A 15,969-nucleotide genomic window follows, 5' to 3' on the forward strand; every position below is an offset into this window, starting at 1 on the left:
ACCCACCTTTTCGTGGCACCACAAAGTAAATGGAGTAGCGGCCGCAGCCGAAATCGGCGGAAGGCACAGGGGGAAACCGCCCCAATGTGAATCAAGCCTTGTAAGGTCTCCTCTACCGCCGCCCGTTTGGCGGCAGAACCGCATTGGGACTCTACAAACACGTCTCTTATCGGGGCATCGAATTCTATTCGGTATCCTTCTCTGATCAGGTCCAAGACCCACTGATCTGAGGTAATCTTGGCCCACTCCTCGAGAAAGAGGGAAAGAAGTCCTCCTATAATACGAATCGAGGAGGGGGCCGGCGCACCCTCATTGAGAGGGTCACCCTTGAACTCCAGGTCTTGAGCCTGCTGCTGCGGAACGTTTGTCCGAGCGAAAGGAGTTCCTCTGCTGTAAACCGGCCACGAGAAGTGGACCCAGCAGAATGCCCCGGGCGGTACCTTCTAGCTTCCTGGAAGCGAGGTCTATAAGAGGAGTGAACCGCCTGACCCTTGGAGGGAGGCCGCGGCCTATCCTCGGGTAAGCGCTGGGGTTTAGCATCTCCCAGGCCTTTCACAATTTTATCCAACTCCTCACCAAACAGGAGAAGGCCTTGAAAGGGCAACTTCACCAACCTTTGCTTAGAGGCCATGTCTGCCGCCCAATGCCGTAGCCACAGAAGACGGCGAGCCGCCACTGCTACAGCCAACTGTTTAGCCGAAGCTCTGACAATATCATAAAGGGCGTCAGCCAAAAAGGACAAGGCCGACTCCATTCGCGGAGCCACTTCAGATAAGGGCTCCGCTCCATCACCGGGCTGTTCCACTGCCTGTTGCAACCATGCCAGGCAGGCTCCAGCAGCATAACAACTGCATGCAGACGCCCGAATAGTAAGACCTGCAATTTCAAAGGACCGTTTAAGTGCTGATTCCAGTCTACGGTCTTGCATGTCCTTCAGGGCAACACCTCCTTCAACCGGGAGGGTAGTTCTCTTTGTCACAGCTGTGACTAGGGCATCCACCTTAGGCCTTGCAAAGCGAGCCAAATGCTCTTCACTCAGAGGGTATAATTGCCCCATAGCCCTGGAAACTTTCAAAGGTCCTTCGGGGTCAGCCCATTGAGCTGAAATAAGCTCTTGGATGGAGTCATACAAAGGAAAGGCTTGAGCAGGCTTTTTGGTACTTGCCATCCTCGGATTTCCAGAGGAGGCCACGCCACTCCCAGGATCTTCAATAAAGAGGACCTGTAAGACAAACTGAAATAAGCACTGGCAGCTCCTCCCGGTGGAAAATACTCACCGCGGACGGATCATCTGGATCCAGTGGCCCTTCTGCACCTTCCTCTGGTTCCTCTGGCCACGAGGCCTGCCAGACACCTCAGAGTCACCACATCCCGACCACAGGGGGGAAAAGGGGGGTGCGCCACTCTCTGAAGGGGAATTTACCCTTCTGCGCTTCTCTTGCAGCCAGCTATCAGGGAAAAATGCCTCAGAGGGCAATCCCAGGCCTGCATCCACCGGAGGGGTAGTAAGGGGGGGGGGGGGGGCCGTAGAAAACCCCTGTGGCTGAGCTCTTTTAAGCATATATGCATTATGAAGCAATAATACAAAGTCAGGGGAGAAAAACTCGCCCTGGGCACCCGGTTCCAGTCCGGGGCTAGTAGCTCTTTGGCCAGCCTCAATTCGAGGGCCCCTCCAGTTTCCAGACCCTCCGCCTCAGCGGGGGTTGCGCCATGTGGTGCTTTCAAAATGGCGCCCGCTGCCAGCTCCACCGAGCGGGAAGAATCATCACTCGCCATGCTCGGGCCAGCTCTTACGCCTGAACAGCATGTTTTACAGAGCCCCGCTGCTGATCTGCGCTTGCCACACTTGGAACAGCGCTTAACACTCTCTGCAGCCATCACCGAAAAACGGCGGAAAATTCAAAATGGCGGCTTCGCGCCAAAAACGTCCCGATCGCGGGCCCTCCCCGGAGGAGTCAAAAAACACTCTTACCTCACTGGACCGAGTATACAAGCTCCGGTCACTCTGTAGAAACTGAAGAAAACCTCTCTCTCTTTTTTTTTTTTTTAACGCTGTGAGGAAAGTAGATAAAACAGCAAAAGAGGCAATCAAATCAACTCCGGAGGTACAGAACAGTGGGAAAGGCAGGGAAAGGTGAACCAATGTGCCTGCATCCACCAAGTATAGAGTGGGAAAGAGCAGGAAAAAGTGAAACTAATGTGCTCACATCCACTGGGGGGATGGGTAAGGCAGGGAAAGGGCTAACCTATGTGCCTTTAAAGTGAAGCTGCTATATCCTCTAACACCCCGGCTAACAACTGGCAAGCCAGGAGCCACACCCAGGCAGATTTTTTAAGGAGCTTGATCAAGCTGCAACCACCCTGCTTGGGGAGATAGAGAATACTGAAGAGGCAGTGGAGCTAGCTGACTATGTGGCACTGTGAAATTTGAGTGCTATCTCCCCCTGCTGGTTGATGGACACAACCCATATGTAATGGCTTCATCTGCTTGATGACAAGGAAGATTTGGATTATTCTTCCAAATGTGCATTACTTTGCATTTGTCCAGATTAAAATTCATCTGCCATTTGGATACCTTCTCGCTCTTCTAGCTGGTTCTTTATCTACAGCTGGGTCCTCTCAAAAAGTGGTCTGTGATTACCACCACAAAAGGAAGCATGCAAGTAGGTTCAGGCAGAGTTTTATTTGATATAACAGATATTCTACAAGAGAAGCTAAGTGGTTTAAAAATCCAGGGACAGCTCTACCAACACATAAATCCAGAAAGTCACTTAAGGCATCAGAATTTGTGGGACAAAACACAGCCAGCAGAGCCAGGAGATCCCTATGCCCCACCAGCTGAAAAGTGAACGGAATCAAAAGGGTGGGGTGCAGGGGCCTGTTCTGTAGCTCTCCACCACTCTTTCTTAAGGCCAGCACTGTAAACACACTCAAAACACAAGACCAATGCAAGGAAGTGCTGGCCTTGTGACATTTTGAACGTGCTCACAGTTTCAATCGTAAGGAACAGTGGTAAGTAAACTGGGGACAGGCAGGTAGGCACAAGGCTAATTTGTCTAGGGCACCAACTTTGCACTGGTTCTGAATAAATCTCTTGGAAAATTGCCCCAATAAGAGGCAATCGTCAAAAAGTCAAACATTTTTCCCTACAAATGAAAATTATTGTTTAAAGAAACTGTTGAATGACTTAGCTAATATTTCCCAAATATGGCTGCTTTAAATAATGTGACCTCATGTAAACCCTTGTTTTGGCTCCTCTCCAAATGTGGAGTCAGTCCAGACCAAAAAACTAAGCAAGACTGCCAGGGAGAGAACATGGAATGTATGCTATGAGGGCAGCCACATTTGAGAGCTGCTCTTAACCCTCCATCAATGGCTTTTCAATTATTATTAGTTCAATTTTATCATACTACTCACAAGTAGAATCAAAGCTACTACTTTGAATACCCTGCTAACAGAGCTGCCATCATTCAGACTAACAATCAAAGAAGCATACAAACAACTAAGGACATAAATGCGATGTTTTAAGGTGACGCATTGTTAAAAAAAAAAAACAACTTTAATACAGCACGAGGTTCAGTGTTTTATGTTGTTTTAAATTACCTTATACAGTGTAGTAAATTTAAAACAAATCGGAGAAAATGTTTCTTCACCCAACGCGTAAATTCTGGAATTCGTTGCCAGAGAACGTGGTGAAGGCGGTTAGCTTGGCAGAGCTTAAAAAGGGGTTAGACGGTTTCCTAAAAGGACAAGTCCATAAACAGCTACTAAATGGACTTGGGAAAAATCCACAATTCCGGGAATAACATGTATAGAATGTTTGTACGTTTGGGAAGTTTGCCAGGTGCCCTTGGCCTGGATTGGCCGCTGTCGTGGATAGGATGCTGGGCTCGATGGACCCTTGGTCTTTTCCCAGTGTGGCATTACTTATGTACTTATGTTTTGTACATTAGACATTCTTAAAAATACACATATATTTTTTTTTTAATTATGCCTAAATTTTGTGCACCATCAAGAGCTGTAAACTGGGAACCTATACATTTTTTAATAAATAAAATAAAAATACAATTTATTCATAAGAGCATTTCTTATACAGAGCAATCCTACCCACATCCAAAACACCAATCACTTACAAACTCACTTTCATTTCCTTACTCATTGATCCCAAGAAACTTTCTGTTCTCACCCTACTGCTCTACACTCAGGCAAGAGAACAGGGTGAGACACTGGACCATGACTCTACCTATGTTTTGCCCAACAGCATCAGCAACTAGACAGCTTGGGGACAAAGTCAGAAATCGGTTTGTTTTACCCCACAAAACAACCAAATAGGTGTTCTGCTGCCCCACCACACTCTCTTACCAGTGGCTGGCTCATATGCCTCCTCTTTGTCCCTGCCATCAGCTGGCTCCACTCGGGTTCCACTGCGATAGTTGAGGGGCAGGACCTGGCGGAATGTGCCAGTGCTAGCAACAGGGCTCATGGCAGCAGAGCTGAGACAAGAACGCAGGACTTGAAAGCCAAAGTGGAGCAGAGGTCTAGAGTTTGGTACCATTAAACGAGCCTGAAAGAAATATTCAGAAGACACATGGTAAATGGTTTCAAAGCGAGGCAACAACATTTCAAAATGATTGGGCTGCCTAACAAAATATAAATTATCACCCCCCCTCCAGACACAATGAATAAGCTTGCTCAACATTAGGGTGCACAACAGTCACTGGCACCCACCGAGCTGGCCCCTATGCAGCATTCATTCTCAAGAACAAGTAACAAATTAATGCAACAACCCCAGTCACACATAGGGGGCACTAAAGTAATGCTACAGCTGAGTCCTCTCAGAAAGTGGCCTGTGATTATTATCACCACAGAAGGAAGGAAGCAAGCAAGCAAGTTCAGGCTGAGTTTTCATTTGATATATATATATAGGCTATTCTACAAGAGAAGCTAAGTGGCACTTCAGGCAGCCGCACTATGAACTTAATAGAAGTACTACTATGTCCCAAAAAAAGTATATGAAACTATCAATAAACCAGACAATAATTAATTCATAAAACAAGAGCAATTATTCACTGACAGCTTTCCAACTGATTTAACCGTAACTAACAGTACCAATTCCTGATTTGTTTCTGAATTGGCCATAACTCATAAATCAGCTCAAGCAACCACACAATTGCTACATTACATCTCCAAACAATTAAGTCTAAATTAATGATTATCTGAAGAGAAGCTCACAAGCGCACGGCTAACTACATAAAATACACACGCTTACAGAGACCCTTTCGTAAATATAGCGGTATAAATACAATGCAAAGACGGAAACTGGCAAAAAAAAATGACTTAGCTAATAACAAGTTAGCCAAATTCTATATCAAAATTCAAAAATAAAGGGTAAAAATCCAGCAGTACACATCAGCAACCCTGAGGGTGAAGGGGGGGGGGGGGGCTACAGGAACAAACGGGCATACACTGGAAAGTTTACACCACACACTGAAGAAACCTCAATCGCTCAGTGCGAACTACAGTGAAGGCGGGCTCTATGTCTACTACTAAATAAGCTGTTCAAAACTCAAAGGTGATCGTTCATAAAGGAACATTTCTTCTCAATCCCCAACTCCGTAGGTTTGGATCTTTTCCCACACTGACCCGTACTTCTCAGCGTGTCCACACAAATGAATCTAACCCTTACACTAACTGTATTTTGTTTATTTGAACTCTTACGCAATTCAGACAGTCCTCCTCTCTGCCCTAGCTCCTAATCCCTCCTCCTCCCGTCGTGTTCCCTGCAGCTGCAGTTTCTATTCTTTCTTTCACGAATACGATTACTTACAACTGAACTGCCGGGACCTGAAACCTTAAAAACACAGAACGACGTAAAGTTTATAGAAGATTTATTGTTAAAAACGAACCTTCAACTACAACTACCTCACCACAAACATGGTATGCCTGTAACCCTTTCTATGCCAAGCAATGGCTCTTTTGGGGGGCCCTGAGGTTCTTATTTCCTTGAAAAGTACCGGATGCCTACAATGCACAACTCTCCCACAAAGATATTCCCTGTCTTAACCCGATCTAGACAAGATATTATTTCTCTGGGGCAAATAATTGATTGCTTTGTCGGTTCTCTAACCTGTCGGGATTTTATTTTTCTAGTTTTTAGTGTTCCCTTGAAGGACCTGCAGCTTAAGCACAAAAGAAATAAATAAGAAAGCTAGTGGCTACGTAGCCTACGTTATATGGCAAGGAGGTTTAATAGGAGACCAAGTGACGTCAAAATGTTGAAGCCAATTAGGTCAATCTAAGTTTCCCCTTCTCCGTGCAGTCGTCATCCCCATAACTCAAAACAAAGCAGGTAAACTTATGAGCATCCAAGTTGTCGTTCTTTATTGCTGGTGCTGGAGTGGCGTAGCAAGACAGCCAGTTTTGGATGGGCCTGAGCCCAAAGTAGGTGGGCACAAAATTTTCTCTGCCCCCCCCCCCCCCCCAAAAAAAAAACAAAAATTGCAGAGCTGGCTATAGCCGGAGAGAGAGCCTGGGGGAGAGGTGGCAATGCATTACTCCAGGAAAAAAAAAATTTAATGATCCCAGGTTCCAATCTAATTCATGTTTAACGTGGGATAAAATGCCATAAATAAGTAAATAAATATAAACTTTTAATGTTGAGCACCTGATTCTCAAAGTGAACATATTCCAAACACTATAATGAAAATAAAATGATTTTTTTTCTACCTTTATTGTCTGGTGACTGTTTTTCTGATCATGCTGGCCCAGTATCCGATTCTGCTGCTATCTGTCCTCTTAACTCCGTTTCCAGGCTTCCTTTCCATTTATTTATTTCCTTTCCTCCTTTCTTCTTCATTTCTGGTCCTCAGCTTCTGCCTATTTTCTTCATCCATGTGCAGTTTTTCTCCTCTCTTCCTTTTCCCTCATCTCATCTCCTTCCTCACTCTTCCCTCCCCTCCATCCATGTCCAGCATTTCTTCTCTCTCCCCCACCCTCCATCCACCCATGTCCAGTGACCCTTCTCTCCAGTGGTGTGCTGGAGCCGGCTCGCACGAGCCGGTTGTTAAATTTTCTTCCGGCTTGCAAGCCGGTTGTTGAAAATAGCGAGCCGGCTCTGGCTCTCCGCCCTCCCTTCCTCCGGATCCGCCTCACCGCCCGCTTGTTTTTTAAATTCTTCGCTTCCAGCGCTGAGTCGCCGACTGTCCTGAGTCCTCCCTTGCTGATTTGCGCTTTAAAAATGGCCGCCGAGACTTCCAGAGGCGGCCTTGCAAGACTTCGGCTGAAGTCTCGGCGGCCATTTTGAAGCGCGAATCGGCAAGGGAGGACTCAGGACAGTCGGCGACACGGCGCTGGAAGCGAAGAATTTAAAAAACAAGCGGGTGGTAAGGGACCGGATCGGGAGGAAGGGAGGAGAAGAAGAATTCACAAAACAACTCGGGAGGGGGTGGCAGGGGGGAAAAGAGAGTCGCTGCTGGGCATGGGTGAATGGAGGGGGTCGCTGGACATGGGTGCATGCAGGGCAGGGGAGAGGAGGGTCACTGCTGGAAATGGGTGCATGCAGGGCAGGACAGAGGAGGGTCGCTGGGTATGGGTGCATGCAGGGCAGGGGAGAGGAGGGTCACTGCTGGACATGGGTGCATGCAGGGGAGAGGAGGGTCACTGCTAGACATCTGGGTGCATGCAGGGCAGAGGAGGGTCGCTGGGTATGGGTGCATGCAGGGGAAAGGAGGGTCACTGCTGGACATGGGTGCATGCAGGGCAGGGGAGAGGAGGGGAAAGAGAAGAAATGCTGGACATGGATGGAGGGGAGAGAAGAGTGAGGAAGGAGATGAGATGAGGGAAAAGGAAGGGAGGAGAAAAACTGCACATGGATGAAGAAAATAGGCAGAACCTGAGGACCAGAAATGAAGAAGAAAGGAGGAAAGAAATAAATGGAAAGGAAGCCCTGGAAACGGAGTTAAGAGGACAGATAGCAGCAGAATCGGATACTGGGCCAGCATGATCAGAAAAACAGTCACCAGACAACAAAGCTAGAAAAAAAATCATTTTATTTTCATTATAGTGTTTGGAATATGTTCACTTTGAGAATCAGGTGCTCAACATTAAAAGTTTATATTTATTTACTTATTTATGGCATTTTATCCCACATTACATAGTAACATAGTAGATGACGGCAGAAAAAGACCTGCACGGTCCATCCAGTCTGCCCAACAAGATAACTCATATTTGCTTTTTGTGTATACCCTACTTTGATTTGTATCTGTGCACTTCAGGGCATGGACCGTATAATTAGATTGGAACCTGGGATCATTTTTTTTTTCCTGGAGAGAGTAATGCATCGCCCTCCTCCCCCGCTATAGCCAGCTCTGCAATTTTGGGGGGGCGCAGTGGTAGACGGGGGGAGGGGGGGCGCTGAGGTGGACCGGGGAGAGAGCCTGTTGTTAAAAATTTACCAGCACACCACTGCTTCTCTCCCCCTGCCCTGCATGCACCCATACCCAGCAACCCTTCTCTCCCCTCCATCCACAAATGCCCAGCGACTCCCTTCTCTCCCCTACCAACCCCTCCCGAGTTGTTTGGCGAATTCTTCTCCCTCCCTCCGGATCCGTTCCCTCACGTCACCGACCTGACTCTTCGAATTCTTTGGGGCAGGCAGTCTTGCCTGCCCGCTGGTCCTGTAACTGTACATAGAACACTTCAGGGAGTGTTCATAATTATGACTGCAAGAACGAGAGCCTGTAGGAACCCAGCTCTTCTTCCTTTAAGACAAACAAGTGTTTTGGTGGTGTGATCACACTGTCACTGTCACACAATAATTCAGATTCATCTCTGCACAAGCGTGAGTTAAGAAGAGCAGACAGGGTCTAGCTATGCAAGCTGCACCCTGTCTGGGACTATTTCTCTCTTGCTGCCAATGTCAGGCACTTTATAGACTAGGTGCAGCTAGTCATCCATTGCCTGCTCAGCATATCACTTCCTGATCCTCTTGACAGGCTAATAAAACTCATATCTGTCTTAGGCTAACGAAGTTTTTGAGATTGCTGCAGCCCTTCCTTATGTAATACACAGGACCCAAGGGAGAAGCACAGGAGCACTGGCTATAGACACTGCTTGTAAGTCCAGGGTGTTTCATTTACTTCATAACAGAGGGATTAACACAGCGCTGACTCTTCCCCGCTGGCGCTGCTGGTTCGTGCTTCAAAATGGCCACCGAGACTTACAAGGGCGGCCTCCAAGACTTCAGCAGAAGTCTCGGCGGCCATTTTTAAAGCACGAACCGGCAGCGCCAGCGGGGGAGAGTCAGCACTGGCAGCGGGCAGGCAAGATTGCCTGCCCCGAAGAATTCGAAGAGTCAGGTCGGTGACGTGAGGGACCGGATCGGGAGGGAGAAGAGCCGGCTCGCGCATTCTAACAACCTGCTCGCAAGTTGGAAGCAAAGTTAACAACCGGCTCTTGTGAGCCGGCTCCAGCACACCACTGAGGTTAGGGCTCTTCAGCTTGGAAAAGAAACGATTGAAGGGAGATGTAATTGAAGTCTACAAAATCCTGAGTGGTGTAGAATGAGTAGAAGTGAATCGATTTTTTACTCTTTTAAAAAGTACAAACATCAGGAGACACTCAATGAAATTACATGGAAATAATTTCAAAACAAATAAGAAGAAATATTTTTTCACTCAATGAATACTTAAGGTCTGGAACTCATTGCCGGAGGATGTGGTAACAGCAATTGGGTTTAAAAAAGGTTTGGCCAAGTTCCTGGAAGAAAAGTCCATAGTCTGCTATTGAGATAGACATGGGAAAGCCACTGCTTACCCTGGGATTGGTAGCATGGAATGTTGCTACTATGTAGGTTTCTGCCAGGTACTTGTGACCAGGATTGTCCACTATTGGAAACAGTATGCTAGGCTAGATGAACCATTGGTCTGTCTGACCCAGTATGGTTATTCTTATATTCTAAGTTTAACACACTAAGTTTAAACAATGCCTAGAGAGTAACAAGTTGGGGTTATTTTATTCTCTAGGCATCGTTTTCTCAAGAAGGCAATTCAGGTTAAAGAGGCAGGTTAAGTCCAGACACTGTCCATCCTGACTCCTTCACCATATGTAATAGCTCCAAACATACTCATTTGCCCTTCAGCAGCAGAGCAAGCACATCACTTTCTATTGCAGAATGCTTCTTCTTTTCCTGAGGATCCCTTGCAAATTTCCTACCCTACTCTTTCCCCTCCCCTCCCCATAGCCTTTTTGTTCAGTCCCCACAAAGGCCTGTCCTTTAATATTGTTCAAATATTCCTCTCCCAAGATGAAGAACAGTTTATCAGGAAGAACAATAAGTTTGCACACACTGCAACTGTCACTCACATACTATCATTTACCTAAAGTTCCTCCAACTCTTAAGCAAATGGCTGCATCACTCTAGCTGTACCTTTCTAGTTGCTTGATTGCATTGACACATTCTGCCTCCTCCTTTTCACCACTCTTGTTACTGTCTTCTCAAATGGCAGGTCCTCTGGAAAATGCTGAACCAATAATCAGTGTCTTTTTAGGGGATGCAAACATTACCCCTTCTCCTTTCCATTGTATTTGAAGCCAGGCCAGATTATAACATACTATGTAGCACTATGTACCACTTTATATCCCGATTTTGCTGCAAATTTGGAAAAATAGGATATGTTTCCTGATGTCACAGCATATAGCCTTTTTAAAGTCACATAACCCTACATTGCCTGTTATGTTTAAATCTTTTTTATTAAATGCTCACATATACAATATTCATTATGAAAACATCCAGTTACTCCTAACTCATAAGATCTGTTACAGGTCAAAGTATTTCTGATCATAACTATGAACTCTCTTGTTTATATTGAAACTTTCTCTCTGCCTTAATCTTTTATGCCTTTTTCCACCTAATCCTGGGCTCTGCTTTGGCTACATTCTTTCAGGTATAAACTTGTCTGAGCCCAGGTTTTATGTTAGATATCGCTATGGTTCTTGCTTCCTCTCTATTATCAATTTTCTTAATTTATTTAACCCATTAACATCAACGTGAACAACTTAACCTTCATTAACGTTTCTTTTCGTAATTGCACTCAACTTTTAAATTTTAATACATTATGTTTCGAATCTTAATTTTCTATTTCCATATCATCAAGCTGATCAATCCATAGACTGGTGGGTTGTGTCCATCTACCAGCAGGTGGAGATAGAGAGCAAACTTTTGCCTCCCTATATGTGGTCATGTGCTGCCGGAAACTCCTCAGTATGTTCTCTATCTCAGCAGGTGGTGGTCACACACAGCAGCAGCTCTGGCTAGGCCTCCAAGCCTAATTTTTAGGTTTTGTTGAGTGCCTGGGGTTGAGGGCTCTTTTGAGCAAGTGCAAACCTGGTGGTGCCAGGTCCCTCCTTTTCTCCCCCCTCCCGCTGGCTCCGTTAAAAAAAAAAAAAAAAAAAAATTTGAACGTCCTTAAAGGCGTTTATTTCGACGTTTATTTAAGCGTCTATTGCAGCTACTCACTGGGACACCAGGTCGTTACAACTCGGAGCGGACAGCAGGTAATTTTTACCTTTTTATAGCGGGCAGGGGGTTCCCCGATTCTTCTCCTCGTGGCATATGGCGTCGGAGGGCGAGGGCGCAAAGGGTCGCTCCCCGGGTCGCTTGAGCGCTCCTAGAGGGGATGCGGGGGTCTTAAAGCCTGATTCGCCCTTGTTGGGTGACAGTTTCGTGACCGATGAATGTCCCGGTCCTTCCTCCGGCGTGGCGGTATTTCCCGCCATAAACGCCCATCCCCCGCTCCTCGCCTCCGCCATCTTGGCCGGCCACGCGGCTCGGACGGCTTCTTCTTGGGCCGCCCTTGAGGTTGGAGACATTAATGCCATGAACGCCCTTAATTTGGGCGACGGCACAGAAGCGGCTAAAGTTAAGAGCCGTTCTTCCCGCGCGGCTCCTTCGCGGAGTTTCGTGCCGGACGCCATTTTGGATGCGCAGCATGTCTCTCCCCCGCTATTGCGAGCGCCGGTTGAGGGTGCGTCTAGGGCTGTTGCCCAGGCTGCGGAAGTGCACAGTCTGGGGGGTTTCTCCCCCGAGTTTGTTTTGCTGCTGCATCAGGCCTTCCTCATGCACAACGCTGCCCCTGCTCCCTCGTCTGGTAAAGAGGTTGAGGTTCCCAGAGGTAAACGTCCTCGGGTTGATTCCCAGGCCTTGGAGGAATTTGTCTCCTCCGATGTAGATGAGGGCAGCGTGTCTGAGGTCTCCCAACGGTCCTTTGCGGATTCCTTGGAGGAGACGGATCCCCGTTCGGATGGAGCGGATGACCCCGCTGCAGCGCGGCTTTTTAGCCCAGAGGATTTGCCCAACCTGTTGTTACAGGCCATGGACACTTTGAAGATTTCCTCTCCGGAGGACGTCTCTCCCTCAGCCCCTGTTGGCTCTGCCATTATGCTGGGGACGAAGCGCCCGCCTAGAACCTTCCACGTGCATGATGCCATGCACACCTTAATTTCGGCTCAATGGGATGTCCCAGAAGCGAGCCTTAAAGTGGCTAGGGCTATGTCCCGCCTCTATCCTTTGGCTGTGAGTGAACGTGAGGCCTATCTGTGGCCTACCGTGGATTCTTTAATCACTGCGGTGACTAAGAAAACGGCGTTGCCGGTGGAAGGTGGCACGGCCCTAAAGGACGCCCAAGACAGAAGATTGGAGGCGGCCTTAAGGTCGTCCTTTGAGGCGGCTGCTTTAAGTTTGCAGGCCTCAGTTTGCGGCTCCTATGTGGCCAGGGCGTGCCTGACTATGGTGCAGCGGGCTTCCCCCTCGGATCATTCCTTGAGGGCTGATTGGCCGGCCCTGGAATCGGGCTTAGCCTATTTGGCAGACTTGCTGTATGATGTCTTGAGCGCCTCAGCGAAAGGCATGGCTCAGACAATCTCTGCGCGGCGTGGCTTTGGCTGAAACATTGGTCTGCTGACCACGCCTCTAAATCCCGCCTGGCTAGGTTGCCTTTTAAAGGCAAGCTGCTCTTTGGGGTCGAGCTGGACAAAATCGTGACCGATCTCGGCACGTCTAAGGGCAAGAGATTACAAGAGGTCAGGGCTCGGGCTAGTACTCGTCCCGGTACCTCCAGAGGACGGTTGCAGGAAGCCCGTCGGTACCGCCCGGGCAAGTCGGGTTCCTCTGCCCCCTCTTCCTTCAAGAGGAATTTCTCCCCCAAGCAGCATTCCTTTCGCAGAGACCGCCGTCCCGGAGGTGCTCCCTCCGGTCCTCCCCCAGGGTCTCGTACCCAATGACGGGGTCTTGGTCCACGCCCCAGTGCAGATTGGAGGACGGCTGTCCTCGTTTCTGGGCGAGTGGACCACAATAACTTCAGACGCGTGGGTGCTGGAAGTCATCAGAGACGGCTACAAACTAGAGTTCTGCCGACCCTTAAAAGACGGGTTTGTACTCTCTCCCTGCAAGTCTCCGGTCAAAGCTGTGGCAGTGCAGCAGACCTTGGACAATCTGATCCGCCTGGGCGCGGTCGTTCCGGTGCCAGAAAGTCAGCTTGGCAAGGGACGTTACTCCATTTACTTTGTGGTACCAAAGAAAGGAGGTTCTGTCCGGCCTATCCTCGATCTCAAAGGGGTCAATCGGGCCTTGAAAGTGCGGCACTTTCGCATGGAGACTCTCCGCTCTGTTATAGCGGCAGTGAAGGCAGGAGAGTTCCTGGCATCCTTGGACATCAAGGAAGCGTACCTGCATATTCCCATCTGGCCTCCTCATCAACGCTTTCTGCGTTTTGCAGTCCTGGGACGACACTTCCAGTTCAGAGCCCTCCCTTTCGGGTTGGCTACTGCTCCGCGGACCTTTTCCAAAGTAATGGTGGTCATCGCGGCCTTCCTACGAAAGGAAGGGGTACAAGTCCATCCTTATCTGGACGACTGGTTGATCCGAGCCCCCTCTTATGCAGAGTGCGGCAAAGCTGTGGACCGGGTAGTTGCTCTTTTGAGCTCCCTGGGATGGATCATCAACTGGGAGAAAAGCCAGCTGCGCCCGACTCAGTCCCTGGAGTACCTGGGAGTTCGATTCGACACCCAAGTGGGCAGAGTGTTCCTGCCAGACAATCGGATTGTCAAACTTCAGGCTCAGGTGGACCAGTTCCTAGTAGCCTCTCCCCTTCGGGCTTGGGACTATGTGCAGCTGTTGGGCTCTATGACGGCCACGATGGAAGTTGTGCCCTGGGCCAGGGCTCATATGAGACCACTTCAACACTCTTTGCTGCAGCGCTGGACTCCGATGTCGGCGGATTATGCTGTGCGCCTTCCCTTGGACCCAGCAGTGCGCAAGGCGCTGAGCTGGTGGATGCAGACAGACAAGTTGTCTGCGGGAATGCCTCTGGTGACCCCAGAGTGGATTGTCGTCACGACGGACGCCTCGTTGTCGGGCTGGGGAGCCCACTGCTTGGGAAGGACAGCGCAGGGGCTCTGGTCTCCTGCAGAGGCAAAGTGGTCTATCAACCTCCTGGAACTCAGAGCCATTCGGTTGGCGCTTTTGGAGTTCATCCCGGTACTGGTGTTGAAGCCTGTACGGGTCCTGTCGGACAATGCCACGGCTGTGGCCTATGTCAACCGCCAGGGAGGTACCAAGAGCGCCCCTCTAGCCAAGGAGGCTATGAATCTTTGCCAGTGGGCGGAAGCGAACCTGGAGCAGCTTTCAGCGGCCCACATTGCCGGAGTCATGAATGTCAAGGCGGACTTTCTCAGTCGCCATACCTTGGAGCCCGGAGAGTGGCAGCTATCTGCTCAGGCGTTCTTGGACATCACGAAGCGCTGGGGCCAGCCGAGCCTAGATCTGATGGCGTCATCGGCCAATTGCCAAGTGCCGCGCTTTTTCAGCAGAGGACGGGACCCTCGATCCCTGGGAGTAGATGCTCTTCTCCAACAGTGGCCGACACAAGAGCTTCTCTATGTGTTCCCGCCCTGGCCCATGTTGGGCAGGGTGCTAGACCGGGTGGCAAAGCATCCCGGCAGGGTAATCCTGGTGGGTCCGGATTGGCCCAGGCGTCCCTGGTATGCGGACTTGATCAGGCTCTCAGTCGACGATCCTCTGCGGCTGCCAGTGGAGCAGGGCCTGTTACATCAGGGTCCCGTGGTGATGGAGGATCCCTCCCCCTTTGGTCTTACGGCCTGGCTATTGAGCGGCAGCGTCTGAGAAAGAAGGGCTTCTCAGACAAGGTCATCGCCACTATGCTGAGAGCGAGGAAGCGCTCTACTTCTACTGCTTACGCCAGGGTTTGGCGTATCTTTGCAGCGTGGTGTGAAGCAGGCTCACTTTCTCCCTTCACTGCTCCAATTTCTTCAGTGTTGGCGTTCCTGCAAGAAGGTCTGGAGAAAGGCCTGTCGCTCAGTTCCCTTAAAGTCCAGGTAGCGGCTCTGGCTTGCTTCAGGGGCCGCCTGAAGGGTGCTTCCCTGGCTTCGCAGCCAGATGTGGTGCGCTTTCTCAAGGGAGTTAATCACCTGCGCCCTCCTCTGCACTCAGTGGTGCCTGCGTGGAATCTCAACCTGGTACTAAGAGCATTGCAGAAGCCGCCTTTTGAACCCTTGTCGAGGGCATCTCTGAAAGACCTGACGTTGAAAGCAGTCTTTTTGGTGGCTATCACTTCAGCCAGAAGAGTTTCCGAGCTCCAGGCGCTCTCATGTCGAGAGCCTTTTCTGCAGTTCACTGAGGCAGGAGTGACTATTCGCACAGTGCCTTCCTTCCTGCCCAAGATTGTTTCTCGCTTCCATGTGAATCAGCAGCTCTGTCTCCCTTCCTTTCGTAGGGAGGACTACCCAGAGGAATACTCTGCTCTCAAATATCTGGATGTGAGACGAGTCATCATCAGATACTTGGAAGTGACCAATGATTTCCGGAAATCGGATCATCTGTTTGTCCTGTTTGCAGGTCCTCGTAAGGGTCTGCAGGCTGCTAAGCCTACAGTGGCAAGATGGGTCAAGGAAGCC

General features: G+C 49.2%; 1 protein-coding gene across 3 annotated transcripts in view; it reads right to left on the reverse strand.

The window, feature by feature from the left end:
• ALDH9A1 (aldehyde dehydrogenase 9 family member A1) overlaps positions 1–6,186 on the reverse strand; it is a 309,783-nt gene extending 303,597 nt beyond the window's left edge. Inside the window, exons 1-2 of one of the 3 annotated variants that reach the window (XM_030205969.1) lie at positions 6,128–6,186; positions 4,363–4,564 (exon numbers count right to left, since the gene is read on the reverse strand). In XM_030205969.1, the coding sequence (XP_030061829.1) occupies positions 4,363–4,555 (193 nt within the window). In that variant the 5' untranslated portion in view covers positions 4,556–4,564; positions 6,128–6,186. Of the gene's footprint in view, positions 1–4,362; positions 4,565–4,728; positions 4,816–5,643; positions 5,718–6,127 lie in introns of those variants that run through there. The other 2 variants (XM_030205968.1, XM_030205967.1) reach the window with 2 other exon arrangements.
• Positions 6,187–15,969: the final 9,783 nt, after the last annotated feature.

Source organism: Microcaecilia unicolor, chromosome 6 (assembly GCF_901765095.1).
Source record: "Microcaecilia unicolor chromosome 6, aMicUni1.1, whole genome shotgun sequence".
Classification (NCBI taxonomy): Eukaryota; Metazoa; Chordata; class Amphibia; order Gymnophiona; family Siphonopidae; genus Microcaecilia; species Microcaecilia unicolor.